General features: G+C 43.4%; 1 protein-coding gene across 2 annotated transcripts in view; it reads left to right on the plus strand.

The window, feature by feature from the left end:
- PKP2 (plakophilin 2) overlaps positions 1-13,543 on the plus strand; it is a 51,259-nt gene that overhangs the window by 30,153 nt on the left and 7,563 nt on the right. For both annotated transcript variants that reach the window (XM_083401463.1, XM_083401464.1), the window contains exons 5-6: positions 1,627-1,834; positions 7,346-7,523. In XM_083401463.1, the coding sequence (XP_083257589.1) occupies positions 1,627-1,834; positions 7,346-7,523 (386 nt within the window). The remainder of the gene's footprint in view (positions 1-1,626; positions 1,835-7,345; positions 7,524-13,543) is intronic.

The following is a 13,543-nucleotide window of genomic DNA, read 5'->3' on the forward strand; positions in this document are numbered from 1 at the left end:
TTAAAATCTTCCATCCCAGATTTAAAAGCATCAAAAGCCAAGCAGAATGTTTTTATTTTCCCCACTCCATCAGGGATGGAGCCAGTCTGGCCTCCCTCGAGAGGCAGTTTCATAACAGGGGGCTGCCACAGTAAATGTCCTGTCCCACATTCCCACCCACTAAATGCCTTTATCCAATCCTATTTAAACTTACCTTGGGTTGATTATTTGTTTATATATCACTTAATGCCCAGATAAGCTTTTAAGCCATTTACACGTATAAAAATTCCATTTTGATATGCTGCTTGACCAAGTGTCGACTTCCGCCTCCGGATCATTTTCTCTTCCCTTTTTCATCACATAAATAATTTTGATAAATTATGATGGAATAAATCTGAGTTTCACTGGAAAAAGTACAAAACACTATAAATCACCCTGATAAAGAAAGCAAACCTCCCCGCCCCTAGTTGTTTTTGTAAAACAGGTTTGAATGTGCACATTCACATGTGCTTTTAAAAATGCATGCAGATGCCATGTGCCCAGATCAAAATGCACACCCCTTTCCGAGGGACAACTTGTGACTTATAAGATTAAATTATCTAAGAAGCATCTTTATTATGTTGAACAGTAGAGTAAAGGAACTCTGCTCCCTAACTGACCTCTGCTGTGCCCAGTAGCCATTACCTCCAATGTCAGCCAAAGTTCCTTACAGTACAATACCACGCATGCAGAAAACCATAAAGAGATATGTTCAACAGTGGAATTTGCTGCCAAGGAGTGTGGTGGAGTCTCCTTCTTTGGACGTCTTTAAGCAGAGGCTTGACAACCATATGTCAGGAGTGCTCTGATGGTGTTTCCTGCTTGGCAGGGGGTTGGACTCGATGACCCTTGTGGTCTCTTCCAACTCTATGATTCTATGATATGCCAGGAAGCAGAGATGAGCCAGATACACAAGAGGCAGTAGAGGGAGAATGCGGCGGGAGGGAGAAAGATGGGCAATAACAATCATTCCTTCTATATCTGACGTTCAAGCTGTGAGAGCTATTGGTTATGCGGCCAAAACAGAACCACCCATGCACAAGAATCATACTTTGGGAAACCTAAGTGTTTGCAGAAGTACAAAAAAGTGGGGTGCATAAGGAAGACCCCTCAAATAAACCACTAAGGACCCAGTGTGTTCAATGGTCATCTGAATTAGATTGTGGAAAGGCAGATCTAAAACGGTACAGGAGATATTTTTGTTACCAGTAGTATGAAGGTGCAGATTTACAGCACAATATTTGCAGTATAAAGATACTGAAAATACTAAGGAAGAAAGTATTATTCTAGTTGTTGGAACTTCGGATGGTATTTTTAATAGCTAGTCCATGTGCATCAGGTAGCAACTGTATCTCATGAGAGCATTAAGAACTGGAAGGTGATAAGTTCTTCCTTATTTATGTCCCCAGTGTTTTCTAAGCTAAACTGCACACACTCCCTGTTTGGGGAGATTGGCTTTGTTTTATCATGTCAAAAAGCAATTATCCTGGCTTAACTCCAGCCCCACCTATTGACTTCCAAGTATTAGACTCCTTAGCATGCTCTGCAGCTGCTATCTTTTCTTAATGTTTTTCTTTGCTTACACACCTTCCTCTTTCTCCTCAACAGGTTTACTTGCTAGGTGGGATTCCCAAGCTACTAGATCTTCTGAGTGTGCCAAATGAGGATGTGCAGAGGGCAGCATGTGGCGCTTTGAGAAACCTGGTCTTTGAAGACAATGACAATAAGCTGGAAGTGTCAGAGCAGAAAGGGATCACGACCCTGCTGAGATTGTTACGGCAAACCAGAGATGTGGAGACTAAAAAGCAAATTACAGGTAATTAAACAGCGCTGATGCATTGGAGTGCCACCTTCAAAGTGCACAGACCTTTTGTTAACAAATGCTCTTGATTGTTAGAGACATCCAAGGTCTAAATGTAATGCTATGCTTAGTTTTGGGGGAGGGGGTTCCTAGTATTTTTATATGCATGTGGGAGCATCATCCCCAACCTGTAAGTAAATCAGCTGCACATCACGGTAAGCCAGACTGTGGTTCCCCAGGACTGCACAAGCTTCCAAAAGGGGTTAGGATTAGCTGCAGCTCATGGTTGGTGAAGAGAAAGGTTAACCAAGAGTCTGGCTTTGCATGACACACTACATTTAATCTTGGGTTTGCTCAGTGCATGGCAAGACTAAAAAAACATAAGGGAGGATATGTGTATGATACAGTGGTGCCCCGCAGGACGAATGCCTCGCAAGACGGAAAACCCGCAAGACAAAAGGGTTTTCCGTTTTCAGAGGCGCTTCGCAAGACGAATTTCCCTATGGGCTTGCTTCGCAAGACGAAAATTGACGAAAATTTTTGAGGGTTTTTTTCACTCCCCAACCCCTTTTTCTGAAGCGCTAAGCTGCTAAGAGCCTTTTAGCAGCTAAATCGCTAATCCCTTAAGCCTTAAAAAGCCGTTAATAGCCCTTAAACTGCCAATAGCGCTAATCCGCTAATGGGCTTGCTTCGCAAGACGAAAAAACCGCAAGACGAAAAGACTCGCGGAACAGATTCTTTTCGTCTTGTGAGGCACCACTGTACTCCTCTCCAGGAGCCTGAATGTTCACTCCATCACAGTAAACCAAAGCTGGCCACTTCAGTCTGCAGGTGGGGGTGCACATTTTGTGTGTTCTTCAGGAGTGGGGACTCCCTTAACTTAGAAAGCCAGCATGTCAGGGCGAAATGTAGCTCCACCACTCAATTCTGCTGATTATATTTAAAGAGAGGCAATTAGGTGAAAAATACTATGGGATTACAATATTGTGCATGTTACAGTTTTCTAAGGGATTGTTCCTGAGATTGGGGCAAAATGTTGGAAAGGGGACAACTTTGCCTTCATTTATCCCAACTTGTGGAATAACTTCCAGTGTTCCAGGAAGCTGTGAATTTCTTGTTCTTAAGCTGATTCAGGAATTACTGCATGAGCAAAGGCCTGATGTTCTTAACCCATCAATTGCAGACAATTAAATAGAGGCCTGTTACTGTGTAATAATGTAACGGCATTGCACATGATAACAGAGAGTGGAAAGGCTTGGGAAAGGAACAGCAAGCCAGAATTTCCCACTCTCTGAAATGCTGACAGCCCCTCTCCAGATTAATCACCACAAATTAGGCTGTTGGGGCTGCGGAAGGGGCGGGGGTGAAGAGTCTTCAGAGAAGTTGATAATGTTAACCTCTGGTAGCACCTCTGCTGATTTTGTAGCTAGCATGTCACCGCTCAGGAATGTTTGTGGAGTCGGGCAGCACCTGATATAGCTCTGGTAGGAGTTGTCGAAATCTCTGGTGGGAGGATGGGTGCCTCTTTCTTGGTGGTTTTTTGGAGGTTTGTTTTTTTGAGAAGCCAGCATGAAAAACCTGCAGGATGTCTTGCAGATGTCAGCAGAAATTCCCTGTGTGATGGTGGGGAGGGATAAGGTCTGCTTTTCGTAGCTAGACTTCATTTTTAAGTAGTGAGGCGTCTTAGATCTTTCCAGGTGCAAGGTTTGCTTTAATCTCAAGGTTGTATTGCTCTTTCCTTCCCGGAGCTGTGAGCTCCACCTGTCAGAGATAACAAAAGTCCTATTGTTAAAAGCCACAAGGATAAAATATTAGAAAAGTCCTGCTGGAACAGCCAAAAGACCTGCTTAGTCAAGGATCTAGTTTCCTACAGTGGCCAACCAGATACTACCGGGAAGCCTACAAGGAAGGGCTTAAAGGCAACATCCCTCTGTTGCGCCTGTTTCCAACGCCTGGCAGCTTGCCACTCCATATAGCCAGCATGCCTAATGGCCCGTGGCCTGTTTTGCATGTCACGGCAAGCCAGAGTGGCTGTCCGTGGCCGCATGAAGATGCTGGCTGCCAGAGAGGAACTTGCATATGTTTCACTCCTCCCTGGGCTTTTCAGGTCAAAGCCAGAGGGCAACTAAGCAAAGGGTTTGTCTTGGCATGTACTGTAATCTGAACCTGAGATACGTCTCCTTAACTGTGACCTGTAACCATAAGGCGAACCTTAGCTACAGATTGTGGTTAAGGAGAAGAAACATGAACCATAACTGCACAAAACCCTATGCCGAACCTTGACTTAGCTGCAGTGCTGCCCTGATGGTGATGCTGATGGTGATGATGCCACGCATCAGACTGGGTTGCCCCAGCCACTCTAGGCATCTCCCAACAAAAAACAGTAAAAGCACAATGCAACATGAAACACTAGGTGTGATATCCTCTTTGGCAATAAGCACGTTCATACTAAGCCATGCGCCAAGCCATGCTTTTGGCGCTGCCGGATGTGCAAACCTTACCTTCCATGAATTTGCCTAATCCCCCTTGAAAGCCATCTAACCTCCAATCTTATCAAGAGTTGTTTAGTCAGCCCAACTCTTGTTTTGTCCCACTAAGCAAAAGTAAACTAAGGTGAAATCCTCTTGCATGCATTGGCTTTGTCTTTCCAGCATTCGTCTGCTGCCAGGGAGGGAAAAGGTTCCCTCCTATTGGCTCAACCATTGAACATGAAAACACATGTAAACAGTGGCTCATGAAACTGTAGCATTGGAAGGGACCACGAGGGTCATCTAGTCCAGCCCCCTGCAGTGCAGGAATCTTTTGCCCAGTGTGGGGCTTGAACTCACAGCCCTAAGATTAAGAGTCTCATGCTCTAGAAACTGAGCTATGCAAGGAGCATTGCCACAATTCAAAGGCCTTTAAGGCTGCAATCCTGAACATGCTAAGGAGTATTTCACCCTGCTGGTGAAGGGCAGGTAATACATTTCATAGTTGTTAATAATAATGTGTGCTTTGTCACTCTAATCAGTAGCCAAGGAGTAGGGCTGGCAGAGAGGGATGTGCCGTGGTAAAGGAGAAGGGTGTCCATTGTCCTCTGTAATCCCTTTCCCTGTTGCACAAGAAAAAGCAGAATAAATTATACAAAATGGGGAACTTATGCACATCTGCATGGTTTAATTTATGCAAATCTGCATGGTTTTAGTATTCAGATCAGATGCTGGTGCACATTCTAAGCAATAGAATTTTGTTTTTGTTTTCTTAAACACTGTTTCATGTGCACAAACGTGGCTTCATGAGTCCAAGGGAAATTCTCAAATGTATACAGTACGTGGAAGTTGCTTTCTCTTCCATCGCTTAGCTGCCAGGACTACTAAAGCTCCTTTCTCAAGGTCATACAGAAAGCCATGAAGCTGTAGCTCCAAGAAACTGGCTTCATTTCCCATTCCATCAGCAGCAAATGCTTTGCAGGGGTTGAAAGGCACTTGGAAGAGGAGCTAGGAGCGAGTGAGTGCCAGGGCTGATAGGAACCAAAGCTTTCTTTATTATGGGGTAATCTCGGTAGCGACGGAGAGAGGCAAAGCCGAGGCAGCCAAAACAAGCTTTTGAAGGGGAGCCAGCCAAGCCTTCAGGGAGTGTCTAACCTCTTGATCTTGTCTCATACTGCATACATCTGAGAAATGGAAGAACATTCCTTCTGCAAGGAGGATTATAGCACAGACAGACAGACCTGTCGTGAAATAAAACATGCATAGGAAAGGCAGCCCCACCCATCCTGTTCTAAGTCTCTTACCATGGAAAGTCCCAAGGGGTATGGAAGTCACATGCATGCGGTGCAGCTACGTCCCAACGACCTGGTTCTGCAAGTACCTCTCTCTGCAAGATTTCCTTTAACTCACGTGCCCATCAGAGTACAGTTAATTAAGCTAGTTCATCCATCTTTCCAACTTCTTTTTGCAATTTTGATCCATCCCACTGTTCTCCACATCAGGCAATGCAGATAATAATACACAAGAACTTAGCACTTAACAGTGGTTTAGGACAGGGATGGGGAAATCCATTGTTAGACTCCAGCTCCCATCAGCCCCAGCCACCATGGTCAGGAATGATGGGAGTTATAGTCCAACAACATATCGAAAGCCCTAGATCCCCCACCCCTGCTATCTGAATAGAGCTGCCAACTTTTTAATCTCTCCCTACGTCGGGGCTTTAGACAGCAGCCGCGATGTGCAAGAATTAGCCAGTGAAGCCACTAGGTACCTCCACACTTTAAAGAGCTTCAGCTGCTGCTTCCTACGTATCATGCCAGAGTTTGCAGTGGCACACTGAAAAGTTGGCAAAACTACTGAGGCTATCTAGTTGTGAAAGTGAGATTTAACCGAGGTCTTTCTGATTCACAACTCACTCACTTAACCATTGCACTGCACTAGTTCCTGGTTTTTGCTTTTAAGTCAGGGGTGAGAAACCTTTGAACCTTCCAAATGTTGTTGGACTCCCAACTTCCTAGCTACCATGTCCAGTGGTCGGGGATGATGAGAGTTGTAGTCCAACATCTGGAGTGCCACATGTTCCCAACTCTTTCTTTACCTTTCTTGGCTCCTAAACTATAATACTTCTCAAGTATGCAAATTATTTTACTGTGCTTAGCTCATTCAAGGTTCCCATATTTATTTTCTGATAGGTTTCCTGTGAAATAACTGCTGGACATGGCAGATAACGGAATGGGAGGCATTCATGTTTATATCAGTTTATATCAGTCCTATTTTAGTCTAACAAATAGTGAGTTGCTCAATCAACCACTGAGATGTATGATTAATCCACAATTTGAATCTTTTTCTCTCATGTCCAGCCCCAAAATTCTATCCACCCCAACACATTGGCCATTACACTACCTTCAGTGGGGTTTATTTACCTTGTTTCTTAGCTTCTGCTGTCATAACATGCACAGGTGTGGCAATAATGCCAAAGTTGTGCATACTGCTATTCCACCTCCCCCACTGAGATGACAATGCAATTACTGTATCTGCATGTTACAAAAGGGCGATTATCCTTGAGCCAAGGGTCAGAGGAGAAGTTTGGTGCTGAGATTGAAATGCCATCTGCCTTGAGCTAAGACTTTAGGAGATGTGTTTTGAAATCTAGAGCAGTTAACTGAACAAACAATAGTTCTCTTTGTAGAGGGGAGCCACTGTGCGTGTGATATATTGCCAGATGATACTTGCAAAATCTATTTCCCAACAAAACAAAACAAAACAAAACAGAAAGCACAGATGTCAAATCTCTTGCAGTCACATTTTTTAATAGGTGCAGATCTCCAGATCAGACCCAGGTTTCCTTTTCTCCTTGACACCCAACACAATGAAAGTACCAGGTTGCTTTCAAAAGGTTTTGACAACCTGGTAGACCCATGACCAGATTGTCAAAGAAGCTCTTCATGCAATTGGAGCTTGGCTTAGTTTTATCAAAGAGCCGGGGAAATGCCTGTCACTACCAGATGAAGTCCTGTGAGAGCCAATGTTGTTTTCTTGTTCCCTATGCTTTTTGTAGGTTTGCTATGGAATCTCTCCTCCAATGACCAGCTGAAGATCTTGCTGATCCGAGAAGCCCTGCAGCCATTGACGGAGACTGTTCTCATCCCTTACTCGGGCTGGCCAGATAGAGATTATACGAAATCAAGCATTGTGCCTGACCCAGATATCTTCTACAATGCTACAGGATGCCTGAGGTAAGCTGGGTGCAGGGAAAGGGCCTGTCGTTCAGGGGGCAGAAAGTCCCAGGTTCACAGTATCCAGGCAAGACTCAAGATGTCCTGAACTCAAGAGCCACTGCTAGTCAATGTAGACGATACTGAGATAGATGGACCAATGTTGTCCAACTTGGTCTGGGCAGCTTCCTATGATGTCTTGTGTTTTTATTCAAACCATAGTAATTTAATTCTTCGTTTATTTGGTGAAACTGTTCCTATTTTTTTGCCCTCTTAGACAATCTGGAGGTTTCCCCACAAAGCACTCTAGAATTCATAGAGGATTGGATAGCAGCCTGGTTTTTCATCCTGGGCCAGGTCCCTGAAGGCTATTGGACACCCCTTGGTGGTTGTTTAAGGGATCTTATGCCCAGGCAACCAAGGTCACCACAAATGGAGATGATGCAGGCAAACATGTTCGCTGGCAGGAAGCATCGTTGTCTTCAGCCATCAAGAGCTGCTCTGCAACAGTTTCAGCCAAACACTCATCGAACAAAAGCAGCACAGCAGAAAGCCTAAAAAGTAACCCAATTTTACTAAGAAGTAACAAACAAGAAGAACACATGTAGGCAGTATTTGGTCTCATTCATTCTCCCAAAGTATCTAAAACCTGATAACTTTTAATATTGATTATAGTCAAGGCTTCGTACACACTGTGTTGTGCTAAAGTAACTCAAATTCTTTGCAGAGGAATAACAGAAAGCTCTGACAGAAGGAGGATATTCTGTTGGGTTGCAAAGAAAAGGGGGGTCATCACAGGAGATTCTGGAAAGAAGTTTTGCTCGTTTAAAACGTTTTTAGAATAAATAAGGTTTTTAAAAGTGTGTAAAATGGCTGGATATCCCTTCAAGGGAGTGGATCCTGCTGTTTGCTACCTTATATTTTCAGACTTGTAGTTTTTTTTAAAAAAATTGTTAAAACTTGGAAGTGTGACACATGTGTCCCTCTACGTATTGGACTACAACACTCATCATCCCTGGACATTAACTGTGCTTTCTGGGGCTGATGGGAGCTGGAGTCCAGCTTCTGGAGTGTCACACTCCTGGGCCTAAATTTCCTCCCTCCTGCCTTTGATTTCCCTTTCAGCACTTCCTTGCAATTTGATCACTATGGAATCCACTACTCTTAACATTAGGCTGGGCTTAGCCTGGTTTGTGCTGTCAAAGGTTCAACATGCGGGCACAGAATGTTGACTCCACGTTTCTATTTTTCCTCAAGGAAAAGGCAAGGGTCTGCATTTCCTGCCAGGAAAAGCTTTGGGAGCACTTTGGATAATCTAGCAAAAATTGTGGGTGGGTACAGAGGCCAGCCATCAGGATGTCCAGTCATCGGAGAGTGGGATTTTCATGGAAAAGGTTGTTGTTGTTTCTCAGGTCCTTGATCCTTGGTTGCACAAGGAAGCAGACAGTGTTTTCTATTGCACACAGTCGTAGATGAACGGATTCAGTTACGTTCGCCTGGCTGTGGGAGTGCTACAAGGCCACTGATGTAATTCTGCAAAGAATAATTAACTGGGGGGGGGGGGGAGAGAGAGCATAGGCTCTTCACTTTAGTAAACTGTAATAAAACAGATATATGCTTTATTTCACAATGGGTGAATTTCAGTGTCATAAAAGCTGGCATTCTAATTACTGTGTTGTACGGAATTAAGCTGTAACCTTGACAGTTCTGAACCCTGCCTGTTTTAAAAAAGATCTTTCCTACACCTGCCTCTTAAACTTCACAAAGCAGGCAACTAACTACCATTTCCCTTATCCCAGGACCCTCGAAAGCACTGCTGCCTGGATATAGCTCAGCTCAGGTTCAAAAGATCTTCCCAGGGCAGCATGTCCTACAACGGGGAAATCCCTTCCTGGCTTCTCCTGATGTTTTGCTATTGCAGAGATGAAAACATAAGGCAGGAATATGGAGGGTGCTTGGCCCTCCATATGGACTACAGCTCCCATCAGCCTTGACAATTGGCTGTCTTGGGGTTGATGGGAGGTATAGCTGAGCAACATAAAGGTTCCCTATTCCTGGCTTAAAGGGATGCTATCTAAGCTACCATTTGCCTGCTGCCACCAACTAAGATTTTAAAATATGGGCACGGGTTTGTTGCATTGCCTTGTAGGGAGGGCAGTTGTGTTTTCCCTGAAAATGTTCTCTATTTCCTTGCTTATGCACTAAGCATATGCGGAGCTGCAGGCTTCTGGAGCACTAAAAATATCCTTTTTTAATGCCAAATTAACATTCCCAGAGCCTTTCTACTTTGTGAAGTTATGTATGTTGCGGTGTGTATCTTAAAAGAGATCTGCAAAAGCTGGTGACAGAGCACACAGGGAAACCTGCTAACAAACAATTTACCTAACTACTTGTACATCTGCCAGATTACAAATCCCTAATTAGTTCTTCCTTTTGTAATAGCTGATACACTTGCTGCTCAGGTGTTTTTTTAAACCTATAGCCTGCAGCCTATATTGCATAAAGAAGACTATCTTGTTGATGTAATGGTACATTATGCATAACACACCTGAGCTGCTCTTAATAAAGGTTTTAGACTTGCAGAGATAACAGCTGGGCTAAATTATTTACCTGCTTTTCCAGCAAAAACAAAATTGTAGTAATTTTCAACGAGGGTAGGATGCTCTTGCTGTTAAGATAAGATGACAGAAGATTTTGAAGTTCTTCTTTTACACTGTTTTGCCAATGCTTTGACCAGTGGTGGATCTATATGGCGAAATTCAAACCTATGAAATGTCTGAGTGAGAGTGACACTGTGCCATATCACATACTGTCTTTCCAATGGGAATTGCAGATATTAGTGTAGGGGCAAATATAGAAGTGCAAGCTCCCACACTAGTGGGCCTGGTGTAGCACAACAGCAGAAGTCATTGGGCAATGTCACTGCTCCCCCACCCTTTCTGCGCATGCATGCTCCTGTTCCTCCATGATTTGCCCATTAAAATGGCAGGAAAGAACAGGTTGCCTGTATACCACCCCTAATCCCATCAGTTCACACCCACAACTTTCTTGGTTAATGGAGTTGCAAGCAAATTTCTGGAGAACAGTTAACACAGAAATGAGTGCAAGACTTCCACCATATTTCCAGAAGTAGGTTTTACATCGTGTGAAGACTCAAATATAATACGGAAAGTAACAGTTAGGGAAACAGAACAAATTGCCATGTGAATGCAGCCATACACGCAGTTTATTGTAGGCAGAATTTGTGTAAGTCTTCGACAAGCTCATTAAATAGTAAAACCAATTTTGTTAGATCGTTAGGCAACAAGCATGTCCCTTTTGATTTCACTCGCCTTGCCTACCCAGGACACAATGCCTGTGTGTGTGTGTGTGTGTTTGTGTGTGTGTTTGTGTTTCTCCCTCAGCTATCAACACAGCTGCTGTTATAGAGGCCCAGTACCTGATTTGCAGGAACACGCCTCTCTGTGTACACAGTTATCATTTCCTCATTTCCTACAACTGATTTTGGAGCGAAGTTTGTGAATGGCACAACAAATACCAGTTTCTTAATTATATACTGCTCCTCTCAAGGTACATCAATATGTTTATCCCAGGGGTAGGCAACCTGCAGCCCAATCGCCTTCTCAATCTGGCCCACGGACAATCTGGGAATCAGCGTGTTTTTACATGAGTAGAATGTGTCCTTTTATTTAAAATGCATCTCTGGGTTATTTGTTGGGCATAGGAATTCGTTCATTATTTTTTTCAAAATATAGTCTGGCCCACCACATGGTCTGAGTGCAGTTTTTTATTGTTGAGCTTGCTTCACTTTCCAACTGTGGAATAAATTTGGGAAGCAAAGTAAACTTATTTCCTTAGACATTCAAAGGACTAGATAGACATTTGACATTTTGCCTTTGTTGTAGTGTTTGTGATAATTACTGCATAACTGGCATTGTGTCCAACACAAGGCTTTCTGTTACACTATAAACACTGAAGAATCTGATCTTCTCTTTGGCATGAAATATTCATTCAAATTGGAGGGGTTTAAATTTTTTTGTTAAGGCTTACCTCCTTAAAATGTTCTGCCTCAGCTGTTAAACAAGCCGATTTACACAAAGCAAGTCCTGCTCTTTCTCTCATGCTCAGATCTCAACATCTTTGTTCTGTAGCCAAAAAAGCAAAAACAAAAGTACCAGGAGAGGCTGGGAGTTGTATGCCATCTTCCAGCTGCTGAGTTGGGTAACAAATGTAAGCTACTAAAAAAGCACGTAGCGGCTTGTTCACAATAGCACAAGTCCAGTTTTGAAACATGTGTGATAGATATACATACCAGTAAGTCAAACTCCTCCTTTTCAGCCCTATGTCTCACATATCCCCACATCACCAGGTGGTACCATCTGCCTTGTTAAAAAAAAAGGTGGCATAACACTGTTCCAGGGATTAGAGGAGGGTAGTGTGTTTGTGACGTCACAGATGTTAGCCAATATGTGCTGTTCGTGGCTCAGCATTTCCCATTCAAGCTGAACCACCCAGAAAATCAGCAGAACCATTGTATTTCCAGAGCCATGCCCCCAGAGAGAGAAATGCACATGTTGCAGAGCAGCAGGGCCACTGTCAATATCTCTCTTCTGTAACTGCAGCTACTCACTTTGTTTTGAAATCCGCCCACTGCACTGCTCTTCAAGCATCCGTGCTGAAAACTCCATCCCTATCACTTTTGTTTTATTTAGCTCTGGCATACCTACAAAACTCTCTGTGTGTGTGCACGAGCAAGGCCACGGCAAACATGCTACTGTCAACAAAGCTTGCAAACTGGCAAAAGGAAGAACATGTTCTTTCCAGCAGGCATCTCTGTGTAAAACAGAGCACAGTGGTGGCTGCTTTTGGGCTAATAATGATCTGGAAGTTTATAGAGAGGAGACAAAAAGTCCTCAGGGAGTGTTAGGAAGTACAGTTGTACCCTGGATCCTGAACGCCTTGCGAGTTGAACATTTTGGCTCCCAAACGCCGCAAACCCAGAAGTGAGTGTTCCGGTTTGCGAACGTTCTTTGGAACCCGATTGCAGGAGCCAATCAGAAGCCACGCTTTGGTTTCCGAATGTTTTGGAAGCTGAACCGACTTCCGGAATGAATTCTCTTCAGCTTCTGAAGCACCACTGTAACTAGGCTAGGGCTGACTGAGAGGAGAGCTCAGGAACTTCAGTTGGTTCAGAATGCAGTTTTTGCTGGGGCAGGAGATCAGAAGACACTACTCTGATCCTTTATCAAGGCTTTCTCTATGGCTATCTGTAATTACACCACACTTTTCCATTTGTTAAAAACTATGTTTTAGTGTTTTAACTTGCTTTTAGTGGTGTATATTGCTGCCTTTTATTCATGGATTCACTGATGTGAGATTCTGATTCCCCACACACACTTTTTAACCTTTATTTGTAAAGAGGTAAGCCAATCAACAGGAGGCTGAAGAAAACAGTTTGTTAGTTTCATATTTTCAGCCCAATCCTATGTATATTTACTGATGAATACACTTTGTTGTCTTTAAAGGGAATTGCTCCCCTATAAACATGGATTGAATTCTCAAGAGGACGTTTTGCAGATAACATGATACCTATTAGATACGTGCTTGCTTTAATGAAACGCAGGAAATAAGTTCAAATCCCCAATTATACACCAGTTAGGTACTTTAGAGTCACAAGGAGGCATAAACAGCTTTGCTAGAGGGGATGTGGCTTCCAAGGCACACTGTGGCATATGTGGTGACCTTGCCCAATGGTGGAAGCTTTGGGGGATTTAATTGTAACTAGAATCAACCTAAGAACGGACTCCTTCATCGAGATGGATCCTAAATTGTGTGTATTTTCTTTGTGCTTAAATAGAAGGCTGCTGTATTGTCTGCTGTATGTTGCATCAATATTGCTATGCAGCTTCCAGTGGTACTTGCACATTGACTAGTGAATAGCTTTTGCATAATAATGGAAAGCAAAAATATGGACCAAATTGCTAGAAACATGCATGTAGATCCTATGTCTTATGGTAGGAAAATTCTTACTGTTTCTAGCC

The sequence above is a fragment of the Podarcis tiliguerta genome (assembly GCF_965153285.1).
Source record: "Podarcis tiliguerta genome assembly, chromosome: 10".
In the NCBI taxonomy this organism is placed as follows: domain Eukaryota; kingdom Metazoa; phylum Chordata; class Lepidosauria; order Squamata; family Lacertidae; genus Podarcis; species Podarcis tiliguerta.